The following is a 14,762-nucleotide window of genomic DNA, read 5'->3' on the forward strand; positions in this document are numbered from 1 at the left end:
CGTTTGCCCCTCTTCCAGGCCAGCTCTCTACTGTGGCCAGGGAGTGCAGTGGAGGATGGCCCAAGTGCTTGGGCCCTGCACCCCATGGGAGACCAGGAGAAGCACCTGGCTCCTGCCTTCGGATCAGTGCCGTGCGCTGGCCGCAGTGCGCCAGCCGTGGCAGCCATTGGAGGGTGAACCAACGGCAAAGGAAGACCTTTCTCTCTCTCTCTCTCTCTCTCTCTCTCTCTTTCACTATCCACTCTGCCTGTCAAAAAAAAAAAAAAAAGAGTCATTCATATAAGAGAGCCTCAAAAATTCATGGAAGATGTATATTATGATTAATGTGTTGTCCAATGTGAATTAATGCTATAACTAGTACTCAAACAGTATTTTACACTTTATGTTTTGTGTGGGTGCAAACTGATGAAATCTTTACTTAATATATACTAAATCGATCTTCTGTATATAAAGATAATTGAAAATGAATCTTGATGTGAATGGAATGGGAGAGGGAGCGGGAGATGGGAGGGGTGCGGGTGGGAGAGAAGTTATGGGGGGAAAAAGCCATTGTAATCCATAAACTGTACTTTGGAAAATTATATTTACTAAATAAAAGTTTAAAAAACAAACAAACAAACAAAATGTCATATTTAAGTCCATGAAAAAGGTTACTTCTAATCTTTGGCCAAGCAGAGACTAACACTGAAGGAAATTTTCAAAATAACGCTCCATGTATTCTAAAGTGGCTTATCACAAAAAGATAATTCTTTCTGTTACACAGAATATGAAAGAATTAAGTGATCTTAATTCCTATCTTTACTATCCTATTTTGATAGAGATTCTTATCAAGTAAACTTTGATTTACAATCTTAAAACAAAGAGCCATTAAAGATGGGATTAGGGAAAACAGTTACAGACCATGAATGTGGACCTAGTCCTGGTTCTTTCAGACTATTAACTTCAGACAAGCTTGTAACTACTGTAATCTGAATTTTTCATCACTATAAAGAAGTGACTATACTAATATTAGAATATGTTCAATACGCGTCTCAAATACACCTGGGTGTACCCTGATAAAATATTAAAATTTTATTTATATTGAATAAGCATTTACAAGCACTATAAATGTGTATTTAAAAGCGTTATGAATATGTGTAAGGTATAATGAATATGAATAAAATTAGCCATTGTATGAAAAAATAAAGAAAAAACTATGCACACATTTCAAACATTTTTGTTCCAAAATAAACATTTTAATCTCATTTTCTATGAAGTTTTGAAGTATTCTAGCATATAAAATACGATTTTAATGAATTTATTCAGATTACAATCCATCAGAGAAAAAGGGACCAGGGCCACCTTTCCCAGCCTTTAACATACATCCTCAGGATTTCTGTCACTACTGTCACCATCTCATGAAGGAACAGTGTTTATTCATCAGATAATATGAGAGTTAATGACAATCTATAGAAGATGTCATTCTGAGGGAACCGGAGATGAAAAACTGAATTACAGGAAAATTGGAAAAACACACAATGTAAAAGTCTATGCTGCTATTCTACAATCACCACTTAAAGATACTACTGGACATTGCCCATTCTCTGTTACTTCAGAGATACTTTGATACAAGCAGGTTGTCCACTTACTCTAGTAGTTTTCACTTTATTCCCAGAGGAACAGCTCCATCCTTTCCGATCAGGAAGAACTTTACATTCTTCTCCCTCTAGACATGGCTGCATATGGCACCACCATTTCTGCTCTACTATTGAAGCTACAAGAAAGAGAAAAACTGAGTCAGTGTTTTTCATTTGGGTATACTGGTTCTCTACATGCATATTTAAAGAAGAGCAAAAGCCACAAACTTTTTCTACCACTGAAGACTGAGATTTGAGGGATGTTTCTTTTCTTATTTAAGGAGATTAATCTCTTCTAAGAGATTTTCTCACTAATAGAATTTTTCTTCATGTTAAATTTTATTTAATTGTGGAAAGAGCACAACATAAGTTCTAAACTCTTAACAATATACAAGACAGTATTATTAACAGTAACCACAATGTTGAAAGATTTTTTATGTGAAAATACAGGCTTTGCTGTGGAAGATAGTAATGAAGATTCCTCAGAAATCTGAAAAAAAAAGTACCATATGACCGAGCCATCCCACTCCTAGGAATCTACCCAAATGAAATTAAGTCAGCATATAAGAGTTATCTGTATCCCCATGTTTAGTGCAGCTCAATTCACAATGGTTAAGCTATGGAATCAACTCATATGCCCATCGACTGATGACCAAATTAAAAAAAAAAAAGTGTGGAATACTGCTCAGCCATAAAAAAGAATGAAATCCAGTCTTTTGCAACAAAATGAATGCAACTGGAAATGATTATGCTTATTGAAATAATCCAGTCCCCAGAAGACAAATATCATATGGTTTCCCTGATCTGTAGTAACTGATAGAGTACAAAAAATGTAACATATATGAGAGAAATTGATGCTTGTTTACAGCCCTTGCCTCTACTGTATTTCTCTTATTCTTATTTGTTGAACTGTTTACTTAGTAGTGGATTAGGCTTATGATTATCAATAAAAAAGTATGTCCGTGTAAAAATTTAAAGAAAGAATAAGGAAGGAAGGAGGGAAGCTGAGAGTATCGGTGGGGAGAGGGCAGGGAGAGACAGACCGCAATGCTCCTAAGTCTGTATATATGAAATACATGACATTTGTTAATCTTATATAAATAAAAAATTAAGAAAAAAGAAAGCTCCACTGCACAGAACTCATAAGGAACTCAACTCTCTAACCTATTGCCACCTGAGTGGAATAAACTGCTTTACTATGAAAAAAAATACACATGTAAATTGTGCTTTTTTTGTGTTTGGAGAGTAAAACATTACTGAAAAATTATCATTGTTCAAACCACTTGAACATTAAAATAATTTATCATTAGAATATTAAAGTATTCAAAGTTCTTCATGTAATTATTCAGATATTTAAGTTACATTTTATCTGATAAGCATCAGAATTAAGTGAGACACAGTGTGACAATGAGCGAGAACCAGTCTGGGTCCTCCAGGACCTTATCATCTTGTTTGTGTCAGTAAGTAAGAACATTACTGGGCAATAGTTTTTTTTTTTTTTTAACGATTTATTTTATTAATTTGAAAGACAGAGTTACAAAGACAGGTAGACATATAGAGAGAAAGAGAGGTCTTCTATCTGCTGCTTCACTGCCCAGATGGCCACAATGGCTGGAGCTTGGCTGGTCCAAAGCCAGGAGACAGGAGCTTCTTCTGATTCTCCCATGTGGGTGCAGGGGCCCAAGGGCTTGGGCCATTCTCCACTGCTTTCCTGGCACATTAGCAGGGAGCTGGATCAGAAGTAGAGGAGCCAGGACTCAAACCGGTACCCATATGAGATGCTGGTGCTGCAGGCTATGGCTTTAACCCACTGTGCCACAGCGCTGGCCCTTTGTGTAATAGTTTTACAGATATTAAAGCATAACTACTCAAGCATTTTGGAAAATTCTTATTCATCACTTTCTTGTTTCTTAAATGCTTATATATTTTAAATAGACCACAATGCATTCAAATATAGGAAAATTGTCAAGATTTTCTCAAATCCATTTATTTAACAAATAATTAAATTTTAACAGTGGGTCTTCAAGGCTCCATGGTACTTCTGTACTTCTCCTGAGCTAATTACTTCTCTAGGGTTCTACACAGCATTTCCATATAGATCTTAATACTATAACTGTGTATGTGCATATGCATAAATAATGCATTTTGAAATACCTGCGTTCACACCATACATCTTTGCATATTGCTTTTCATTCAACATGTTTATATATATATATATATATGTATGTATGCATATATACACATTTATATAACCACATGTTAATACAGATAGACTGGGGCCAGCGCTGTGGCACAGTGTGTTTACACCCTGGCCTGGAGTACAGGCATCCCATATGGGCAACTGTTCAAGATCTGGCTGCTGCACTTCCGATCCAGCTCTCTGCTATGGCCTGGGAAAGCAGTAGAAGATGTCCCAAGTCCTTAGGTCCCTGCACCCACGTGGGAGACCTGGAAGAAGCTCCTGGCTCCTGGCTTCAGATCAACTCAGCTCCTGCCATTGCAGCCATCTGGGGGATGAACCAGCGGGTGGAAGACCTCTCTTTCTCTTTCTCTCTCTCTCTCTCTCTCTCTTTCCCTCTCCCTCTCCCTCTCTCCCTCCCTCCCTCCCTTTCCTCTCTCTGTGTAGCTCTTTTTTTCAAATAAATAAATAAATCTTTAAAAAAATACAGATAGACCATTTCATTCAACTAAATTGGTAAATCAAAATATACCATATACTGTATTTATTAATTTGTCTGATAAGTAACATTAAAAATATTAATTGCTGTTAAAAAAAGAAAATACAGTCTTCATGAGAACAACATGGTGGAATAAAAGCCATCTGAATGTGTGCATGTATTGATTTATATAAATATATAAGAAAATGGAGACACAACCAGTTTAGAGTCAATATTTCAGAATCAATGTAATATTTTCATGAATAGGATGAAAATCAGAAATGTACTGTGCAGTATTAGCACAATTTTTTTAAAAATTCTTAGTTGATAGATAAAAGTTTTACATTTGGGGTATGTGTTTTGCCTATGTGCCATATCAGAGTCTTGGGCTTTATTCCCAGCTCCAATTTCAGATTCCAGCTTTCTGCTAAGACAGATCCTGTGAGGCAGCTGGGAAGGCCAAGTGATTGGGCTCCGGCCACCCACGGGGGAGGCCTGGATTAAGTTCCATAGTGCTGGGTCAGCCCCCAAGGACTGAGCCGGCAGGTGGGCAGTGAACCAAAAGATGGGGGATGTATATTCTACTTACCTCTCTTCCTCTGTCTCTCAAACACATTTTTAAAATTTGTACATATTTATCAAATACCATGTAATTCTATTCTTTTCCTGTGAGGAGTAACCATCATTACATGGAATATTTCATGCTAATAAAGCACTTAACAAACTACTATTTATGGTACTATTAAATAGGTTAATATAAAGATTTATATTTTATTATAATCAGTTGAAACTTCAAAGAAAGGAAATATTTTATATTTTTATAAAAATTAATATTTTATGTGAATTCTATCCACAACTAACCATTAGCTTAAATACAGCATATTGATTTTTTTCATTGTTATGAACCATACATGAGTTTAGAGATCCTTATTATTAACTCATCCATTTTCATACTTGCTTTCCAAGTTAATTCTTATATATTCCTCCCGTCCCATATTTTTAAGGAAATCAATATATCATGGTATCAAAATAAGAAGTAAGTTGATTTAATGAAACCTCAGTATAATGTCTTTTGGACAGACATAAGATTTCAGATCTACTTCCAAAGGATTTTAGATTTCAAATACACCCCCCCTCAAATAACCTCCTTTCAACCATGTGATTTACAGTGTGGTTCCCCAGAATTGACCTCAGCTGACAGCATTATAGTGAGGTTCCAGTTCTCCACTCTCCCCAGCACACTATCAAAAAGAGAACAGAAGTCACACCATCCACACAAGATGGAGCAGCTCGCGTGGTGCCGGCCACCTGCCCCGGGAAGCAGGAGCATTTGACAGTTTGTGACCGTTCTTCTATCTTGTTCTTATTACAGCATCTGTGGAGTGCCACCACCTCACAAGTTCCCGTTTTAACATGATGAGCTGTGCAAACAAAAACAAAAGATAAAACAACATTAGGAAAGCTTTAGACACGTTCCTCCTCCTCTTTTTAATTAGAAGTACATTAAATATAGTTCTATAAGGAATCCACCATGCATGAAACTAGAAATACAATGATTCTAACTCCATAACACAGATTTGATTTAGTTTCTAAATATGGTAGAACCATTTCTGTCAGTAAATGTTTGGTGAAGCAAGAACAAGTAGTGACTAGATTACAATGAACTGTTAAAACAGTCACAAATATACAGGCAAAAATATATTTATTTGTATATGAATTTTTCACACCATTTTGTTCAACTCTGTTCATCAAAATACAGCAAAGCCCTGGACCAGGTGCTCTGCAATGGCGCTGTTGTGAAAGCGTTATCAAAGCAGGTGGTGCTGACTGTGTAATGTCTTTCTTCTGGGAGAAAGTGTAGTGACCAGAAAGGGAATCCTCTCTCAGGAAGCAAAGGCAGAGGATAAGAGCCACATCCTCAGTATTCTTCTGCCCAGTTTCCCTAAAAGCAGACTAATTGGGTGATTCTTGAAATTGCTACCATTTTGATGGAAGTTCCAACTAGTCACAGGGGCCAGAATCATTCCTTTTCATTTTGCCTGAGGGGACAACTTCCCCCAAATGGCACCAACTGCAGCTAAATCTAGGTGGATTTCTATTTGCCAACCAGACACCTGTAAACTCAGCCCTATATGTGATCAGGCTCCCATATCCATATTTTTTAGCTTTAAATTAAGGCTACTGAGGTTTTTTGCTGGTTGAAATTTTGGATATCACTTGACACACTATGATTAAATTATATTTGTCTTTATCACTGCTGTTTTTGTCACCATTTGTCCTTCTAGGAATTAATCCTACTGTGAAATGATGCAAAGTTTCATCTTTGAAAAATAAAAATGGCTTAAAATCAACCACTTATTGAAAAATTATGGCTTTTAGCAATTTTTAAAAATTGTGATTGAGGGGCGGGCATTGTGGCTTAGTAGGCTAAGCCTCTGCCTGTGGTGCCACCATCCCACATGGGCACTGACTGTATCTTGGCTGCTCTCTTCTGAATTAACTCTCTGCTAATGGCCTAGGAAAGCAGTGGAAGATGGCCCAAGTGCTTGGGGCCCACACCCATGTGGTAGACCCAGAGGAAACTCCTGGTTCCTGGCTTTGGATTGGCCAGTTCCGGCCATTGCGGCCATTTGGAGAGTGACCAATGGAAGGAAGACCTTTCTCTTGCTCTTTTGCTCTCTCTGGCTTTAACTCTACCTCTCAAATAAATATATAAAATCTAAAAAAAAATTGTGGTGGATACACAAATGGAAATTTAAAGAGAAATATAGAAAGTAGGAGATTTGAAGTTATTTAATATTACAAACATTGAGACCCACTGTAAATGAGATCAGCAAATGATGTAATAGTAACCTTTCCCTTGGATATAAGAGGAACCAATGTGCAGCAGTTCAGATTAGACAGCTTGCTTAGATTTTTCTGTAAGATATAAAATCACACATATCCTTCATCTCTTACCTCTTCCATGTGAGCCCAAGAAACTCAGGTGTGGCATACAGCTGCAACATGTAGACCTCAAAATTTCAAGAGACAGGTGCCATTTCCCACACAACAAACACTTTTTCTGCTACTATAGATATAAATGGGAATGTTCTATGTATTTGATTCAAGCACAAATCTATCTTTACTAAAGCTAAAATACTAAGAGCCAGACTTCTGATCCTATCCTCTTGTGCTCTGGAAATTATGTTCCTAGCTAAGAATGAGTCAGCTTGGTTTTACTTACAGAAAGCTTTAGATTATACTATACAAGTTAGTATACTGGTTAGTACACTGCACTTCACTTAGTCACATTTTGAGTGAGTGAATATCACACAACAATCCTGGTTCTGAGTACTGGGAATAAAACAATGAGCTGGAAGGACACCATCCATCCCTGCCCTCAAAGAATTTTTATTCCTATTGAAAGAAAACAAAAATAAGCATGCAAGTTATTGATTAAATATGTCAATTTAGATGATTAAGCTTTTTGAAGGAAATAAGTAGAGCAACATGATTGAAATACCTGAGGACAGAAACAGATCAATTTTGAGAATTTAGGGGAATGATCTGAATGATGCTGAGTGATAAGAAAGAAGCACCCACTGTGAAGAGCTAAGAGAAGAAGATCATTCCCAACAGAAGGGGCAGCACATGGCAGGCCTGGAAACAGGGAATGGTTCGGCATACTTGCAGAACAACAAGATGACCAGGATAGGTGGCATGCACTTGAGCAAAGGAGGGTTGAGGCCAATGTCTCAGAAAGGTAGGCAACTCAAGGAGGGGCTTCTAGGGAGGCTGGATTTCATTCTCACTGTAAGGGAATGTCTCTTGAGCAGAAATATTAAAGTCTCACTTAAGCTTTTAAAGCATGCTGTTCTTCAGAGACTGGAAGGCATGAGAGGAGACTAGTTATGAGTGGCTATAGGAGTCTAGGTGACAGAGGATGGGACTTATAACAGCACAGAGACTGGGGACAGGCAGCAAGTTAGGGAAACTTAAGTATAGAGCAAGTTTGATTTGGTAATGGATTGATCATGGGCTGTGAGGGAAAGATGAATCAAGGATCACTCTGAAACATGGATGAGAAATTAGCATTTGTTTGTCCTGATACCTAGAGAAATCCTGAGGAAAGAGAAGTTTGGGAGATGGGTGGGGTTGGCCTTATTAAATTTGAGACCCTCATAAATTATCAAAGAAGAGGTCTAAGTCAGGTAGCAACATTTATGAAATGAAACAGAGAAGAGATCTTGGTAGTAGATACAAACTTAAGAAACCCAAGCCTGTACATGAGTTATAAAGACACAGGCTGAACAAGATTAGCATGGAATGATTTCCAACAGATAAGGGAGGAAGGAATAGAAGAGTTCAAGACCTAGGACTAGAACAGTAGAGCAGCACGTGAAGTAAAAGGAAAGGCACTGGATGTAAGGAAATAGAAATCAAAAAATAAAATGTTTTCAAAAGAGAGGATTGCTCAGCTAAAGCAACTGCTGCTGAAAGGTCCAAATAAATGAAGACACATAATCGCCCACTGAAGCAGTAATACATTCCAAATAGCTAAAATAATTCTGAGCAGAAAGAACAAAGTTTTAACAAAGATATTAAGAATATATATGGAAAAAGGGCAATCTCTTCAATAAATGGCATTAGGACAACTAGATAACCACCTACAGAAGAAAATTAGAACTTTATCTGACACCAAATACAAATATCAGCTTAAAATGGAAATAAGACATACATATAAGAACTGAAACTATAAAGTTATTAGAGAAGAACAGGGGAAAACTGCATGACATTAGCCCGGCCAATGATTTTTTCAGATGTGTCCCCAAAAGTGCAGGCAACAAAAGCAAAATATACAAATTAAATGCTGCCAGACAAAAAAAAAAATTTGCACCAAAGGGAAACACTCAACCAAGTTAAAACAAAATCTACAGAGTAGGTGAAAATAGTTGCAAACCATGACTCTGATAAGGGACTAATACTCAAAACATAGAAGGAGCCAGCGTGTAACCACCATGTTAAGCCTTTGCTTGCAATGTTGTCTTCCCACATTGGAATGCAGTTTGAGTCTTGACTACTGTGCTTCCAATCCAGCACCCTGCTAATGTGCCTAAAAAAGCAGCATATGATGGCTCGAGTACTTAAAACCCTGAAACCCATATGGGAGACCCGATGAAGGTCCTTGTTCCTGGCTTTAGCCAGGTCCAGCCCTCCCTGTTGCTGCCATCAACACTGAACCAGCAGATAGAGGATATCTCTATTTCTCTCTCTCTGACATTCTACCTTTCAAATAAACAAATAAACAGACAAATAAAAAATCTAAATAATAAAATTATATAAAGAATTCAAGCAACTCAATAGCAAAGAAATGATTTGATTTAAAAATGGGAAAAGGATCTCAATAGACATTTCTCAGAAGAATTTATAAAACTGTTCAACACTAAAAATCATGGAATGTCAAATTAAAAAAACTTAATGATTTTACTTCTCTCCAATTAGAAGGAATATTATCAAATCAAGAAATGTAATACATGTCACCAGAATGAAGGATAAAAATCAAATGAGTATCTCAATAGACATAGAAAGAAGCAATTAGTAAATGAGAAAGCCAAATGATACCTTTTGCTTGTGTGTTTGCAGATAACATGATTCTATGCATAGAGAAACTTAAAAACCTCCACCAAGAGAATATTGGAACTGCTAAATGCAAGGAATAAAATCAACACAAAAATCAATAACAATTCTTACACCAAAAACCATCTCATTGAGAAAGAAATTATAAAAAGCAATCCTATTCACAATGGTTGTTTAAAAAAATAAATAAAATACCTTGGAAGGAATTTAACCAAGGGTGTGAAAGACATTACCATGAAAATTACAAAACACTTTTGAAAGAAACTGAACAGGGCACCAAAAAATGGGAAAACCTGCCATGTTTATGAATTGGAAGAATTAACATTCTTAAAATGTCCATATTACCCAAAGCAATTTATAGATTCAATGCTATCCCATGAAAATATTAATGACATTCTTCAAAGAACTAGACAAAACAAATACTAAAATTCAATAGATTCCAAACAGCCAAAGGAATCTTGAACCTAAAGAAAAAAGCTGGAGGCATCACAATGCCAGATTTCAAGATGTACTATACAACTATTGTGACAAAAACAGTATGGAATGGGAATAAAAACAGGCACAAAGACCAATGGTAAGGAATAACAATTCCAGAAATTTTACACATCTGCAGTAAACTGATTCTTAACAAAGCCACCAAAAAAAAAAAAATGCACTGTAGAAAGGACAGTCTTTTCAGCATGTGGTACTGGGAAAACTGGATACCTATATACAAAAGACTGAAATTAGACAACCCCTGCATCTGACTTATCATCATATACAAAAATCAACTCAAAATAGATAAGACCTAAGTGTAAGACTTGAAACTATACTTCCAAAGGAAACATAGTAGAAAACACCAAGACATCAGAATAGGCAATGATATTTTTTCTAGATAAGACCTGAAAAATGCAAACAACAAAAGTGAAACTAGACAAATGAAATTATATTAAAATAAGAACTTTCTGTACAGCAAAGGAAACAGTCAAATGAAGAGAAAACCAACAGAATGGGAGAAAACATTTGCAAACTCTACATCTAAAAAGGATTAATATCCAGAATATATAGTAATTCAAAAAAACTCAATCAGAAAAACAAACAATCTAGTTAGGAAACAAGCAAAGAATATGATTAAACAGCCCACAAAAGAAGAAACAAAATGGCTATCAAACATACGAGTAAATGCTCAGTATCCCTAGACATCATGGTCATGCAAATCAAAACAACAATGGGATACATAAAAATAACATGTAGTGAAAAAGGAACCCTTATACACCATTGGTGGGAATGTAAATTAATACAATTAAAAGGAGAACAATATGGAGGTTCTTCCAAAAATTAAAAATAGATCTACCATATGGCTCAGCTATTCTACTTCTAGATAAATCTCCAAAGGAAATCAAATCAATATATCAGACTACTGTAGTCATTTTCCTTTCAGTACAAATCACAATATTCAAGAAATAGAATCATCCTATGTATCCATCAATGGATGAACAACTAAAAGAATGCGATGTTTGTACAACTGGAATATTTTTCAGTCATTAAGAGAATGAAATTCTAACATTTGCAGCAAAATAGGTGGAACTAGAGATGATAATGTTACATGAAATAAGCCAAACATAGAAAGACAAATGCTGCACATGTTTCTCATACCTGAAAATTTGTTTTGAAGAAACAAGTCACTATTAACCTAGAATAATGATTCCGAGGGGCTGCAAAAGGTGGAGAAAGGGATGATACAGGGAGGTTGATTAACAGGTACTAAAACAGTTACATCGAATTAATAGGTTCTAGTGCCCCACAGCATAGTGAACCACAGTTCACATTAATGTAGCATATACTGTATGAAGAACTGAAAGAGAGAAGCTGGAGGGCTCCATAAAGAAAGAAAGAAAAGGTAAAGAAGTAGAAGTATTAATTGCCTGATTTGATAAAATTAATTGCCTGATTTGTACATAAAAATGTATAAATGTTAATTATTTTTTAATTTAATAAATAATGGCTGTCATGAAAAAGACAAAAGATAACAAGTTTTGGTATAAAAGGAAAAATTGTGAAGAAAAGGAACCATATATAATACTGATAGGAATGTAAATTGATTCAGTTATTGTAGAAAATAGTATGGAGTTTCCTCAAAAAAAATTAAACATAGAGCTACCAAACAATCCAGCATTCCTACTCCTAGTGTCTATCCAAAGGGCATGAAATCAATGTGTCAAAAAATATCTGAACTCTCATGTTCATTACAGCATTAATCACAGAAGCCAAGATATAGAATCAACCTAAGTGTCAATCAACAAATGAAAGGATAAAGAAAACGTGGTACATACACAAATACAGAATGGAATAACACTCAGTCTTAAAAAGGGAGAACTTCCTACAGGAGAGTGACTGGGACTAGGACTGAGTTTCCCTTTCACTTCCCATTCAGCTTCTTGCTAATGCACACTGCGGGAGGCGGCAGATGATGGCTCAAGCACTTGAGTCCTTAACGTCCACGTGAGAGAGTGAAGAGAGATGTCTAATATAGAACGTAATAATTATAGCTAATAAAATGTATTGTAATTCTCCAATATGGCATAGCACACAAAAAGTATGTGAGATAATTCATATGGTAATGAGCTCAATTTAGCCATTCCAAAGTACATGATGAAAGACATAAAATTTTTGTCAACTAAAATTAAAAGTAATACAGTGTAGTGGTTAAAGCAAAGATTTCACAGAGTATGCTAAATTCAAATCTAATCTCCTAATAGCTGTCTGGTTTTGTGCAAATCACCTAGTATTTCTGGGAAGGAGTTTTTTTTTTTTTTTTAATATTCATCTTCATTTGATTGGTTTGAGGATTGAATGAGTTGATATGTACAAAGCATTTAGAATGCTACCTGTCTCAGACTAGATATTTTTTAAGTTAGCTTTTATGATTACTTTTAGCATTTATCTTGGTAAAAATTATATTAGTGGTAAAATAAAGACATGTTTGAAGCAAATTTAGTAGAGAATAGGAGGTAAGATTGTGCAATTATAAAAATTTATTTCATGGCATTGTTCTCTGAAGAGTAGAAGGAAACAGAGAAATAGCCACAAACATGGGGTCATGGGAAAATTTTAATGGATTCTAGAAAAGCATGCTTATTTGTTGGAATGCTCTAACAGAAGAGAAACTGACAATCCAGCAAAGAAAATTGGAAATTAAAAAACAGCTCTTCAGAAGGAAAAACAAATGTACTTTCAGGGCACTCAGAGGGTAGCATAGGCTAGTTATCTTGGTGTGAGGACAAAGTAGGGACAGGTAGCTACAGAGAGATTGGTGTGAATGGATTAGGCAGTACAATGATGACATTTTTCTCATCTGAGTTCATCAATTTTCCAATTAACTATGAGAGATATTTTAATAAGAACAAAGCAAGTATGAATAGACAGAAAATGTGGAAGTAAAATTAGCAGGAACGAGGAGGAGGGCCACCTGGCAGAGTTAGCTTATGTACACTCTGAACTGCAGGGGCACTCTGAAAGGAAAGATGGGGCAAGAGCACAGGGCAGTGTGGGGAGATGGCTCCAGGAGGAGAAGTTATTTTGGATCCTTGCACTTCTGATAGTGGTTGAAGGAAACAGAGGATGATGATGATGATATTAGTTCTGCAAGTCTTTGGAAGCCAGAGGAGGAGATGATTAGGGCTAGTGAAGCTGGTAGGCAGGCAACTGAGCAGAGACAAGATCAGGGAGCAGAAGCAAAGGATATCAGTTCTGATTGAAATATTAAAAAAAAAAAAAGGTGTTCTCATAGAAGTTAAAAACATAATGGTGGTTACCAGAGGTTGAGGAGGTAAGTGGGAGTGAGGAGTAGGGAAAGGTTGAGAAGCAGATACTAAATTACAGTTGGGTAGAGAGAAACTAGGCTTCTATTGCACAATAGGATTACTATAGATAATACTAATGTACTGTACATTTCCCTATTTAAAGAAAACATAGGGGACGGCATTATGGTACAGGGGGGTTCAGCCATCTCTTGGAACACCTGCATCCATGTCAAAATACATGGATTGGAGTCCTGCTTCTGCTTCCAATCCAGCTTTGGCTAATGCACACCCTGGGAGGCAGCAGATGATGGCTCAAGTACTTGGATCCTTGCCACCTACATGGGAATTCTGGATAGTATTCCTAGCTCCTGGCTTCAGCATGGTCTAGTCCAGGCTGTTTTAGGCATTTGTGGAGCCAATCAGCAGATGGAAAAATCTCTCCTCTCTTCTCCTCTCCTCCCTTCCCACCTCTCTTCTCCTCCACCCACCTCTCTTTCTCCACCTCTCCCTCTCTCTCCCTCTCCGTCTCCCTCTTTCTCTGTTCTCTTCTGTTCCCCTCTATCCCTCCCTCTTTCCTTTCTTCCTTTTCAAATAAGTGACCTTTATAAAAGAAATTTTTAAAAACCTTAGAACAGGGGTCAGCACTGTGGTGTAGCAGGTAAAGCCACCACCTATGGCACTGGCACCCCATATGATTATTGTTTAGCATCCCATATGGGCACTAGGTTTGCATCATGGCTTCTCCATTTCTGATCCAGCTCCCTTCTGATGTGCCTAGGAAAGCAGTGGAAGATGATCCAAGCCTTTGGGCCTCTGTATCCATGTGGGAGACCCAGAAGAAGCTCCTGGCTCCTGGCTTCAGTCTGGTCCAGCCCTGGCTGTTGTGGCCATTTAGGGAGTGAACCAGCAATGGAAGATCTCTCTCTGCCTTTGCCTCTTCCTATCTGCAAATATTTCAAATGAATAAATATTTAAAAACAATAAATAAAACCTGAGAAAATAGGATTTTGAATTTTTTCACCATAAGAAATGTTAGATGTTTGACAAGACAGATACATATACCCTGATTGGAAATCACACAATGTATA

The 14,762-nt window shown here is 36.7% G+C and overlaps 1 protein-coding gene across 4 annotated transcripts in view; it reads right to left on the reverse strand.

Moving 5' to 3' along the window:
* TAFA2 (TAFA chemokine like family member 2) overlaps nucleotides 1-14,762 on the reverse strand; it is a 528,509-nt gene that overhangs the window by 49,027 nt on the left and 464,720 nt on the right. For all 4 annotated transcript variants that reach the window (XM_089307431.1, XM_089307432.1, XM_008256723.5 and 1 more), the window contains 2 exons: nucleotides 5,542-5,694; nucleotides 1,629-1,753 (listed from right to left, as the gene is read on the reverse strand). In XM_089307431.1, the coding sequence (XP_089163557.1) occupies nucleotides 1,629-1,753; nucleotides 5,542-5,694 (278 nt within the window). The remainder of the gene's footprint in view (nucleotides 1-1,628; nucleotides 1,754-5,541; nucleotides 5,695-14,762) is intronic.

The sequence above is a fragment of the Oryctolagus cuniculus genome, chromosome 11 (genome assembly GCF_051225735.1).
Source record: "Oryctolagus cuniculus isolate XC-2025 breed Fujian yellow rabbit chromosome 11, ASM5122573v1, whole genome shotgun sequence".
In the NCBI taxonomy this organism is placed as follows: Eukaryota; Metazoa; Chordata; class Mammalia; order Lagomorpha; family Leporidae; genus Oryctolagus; species Oryctolagus cuniculus.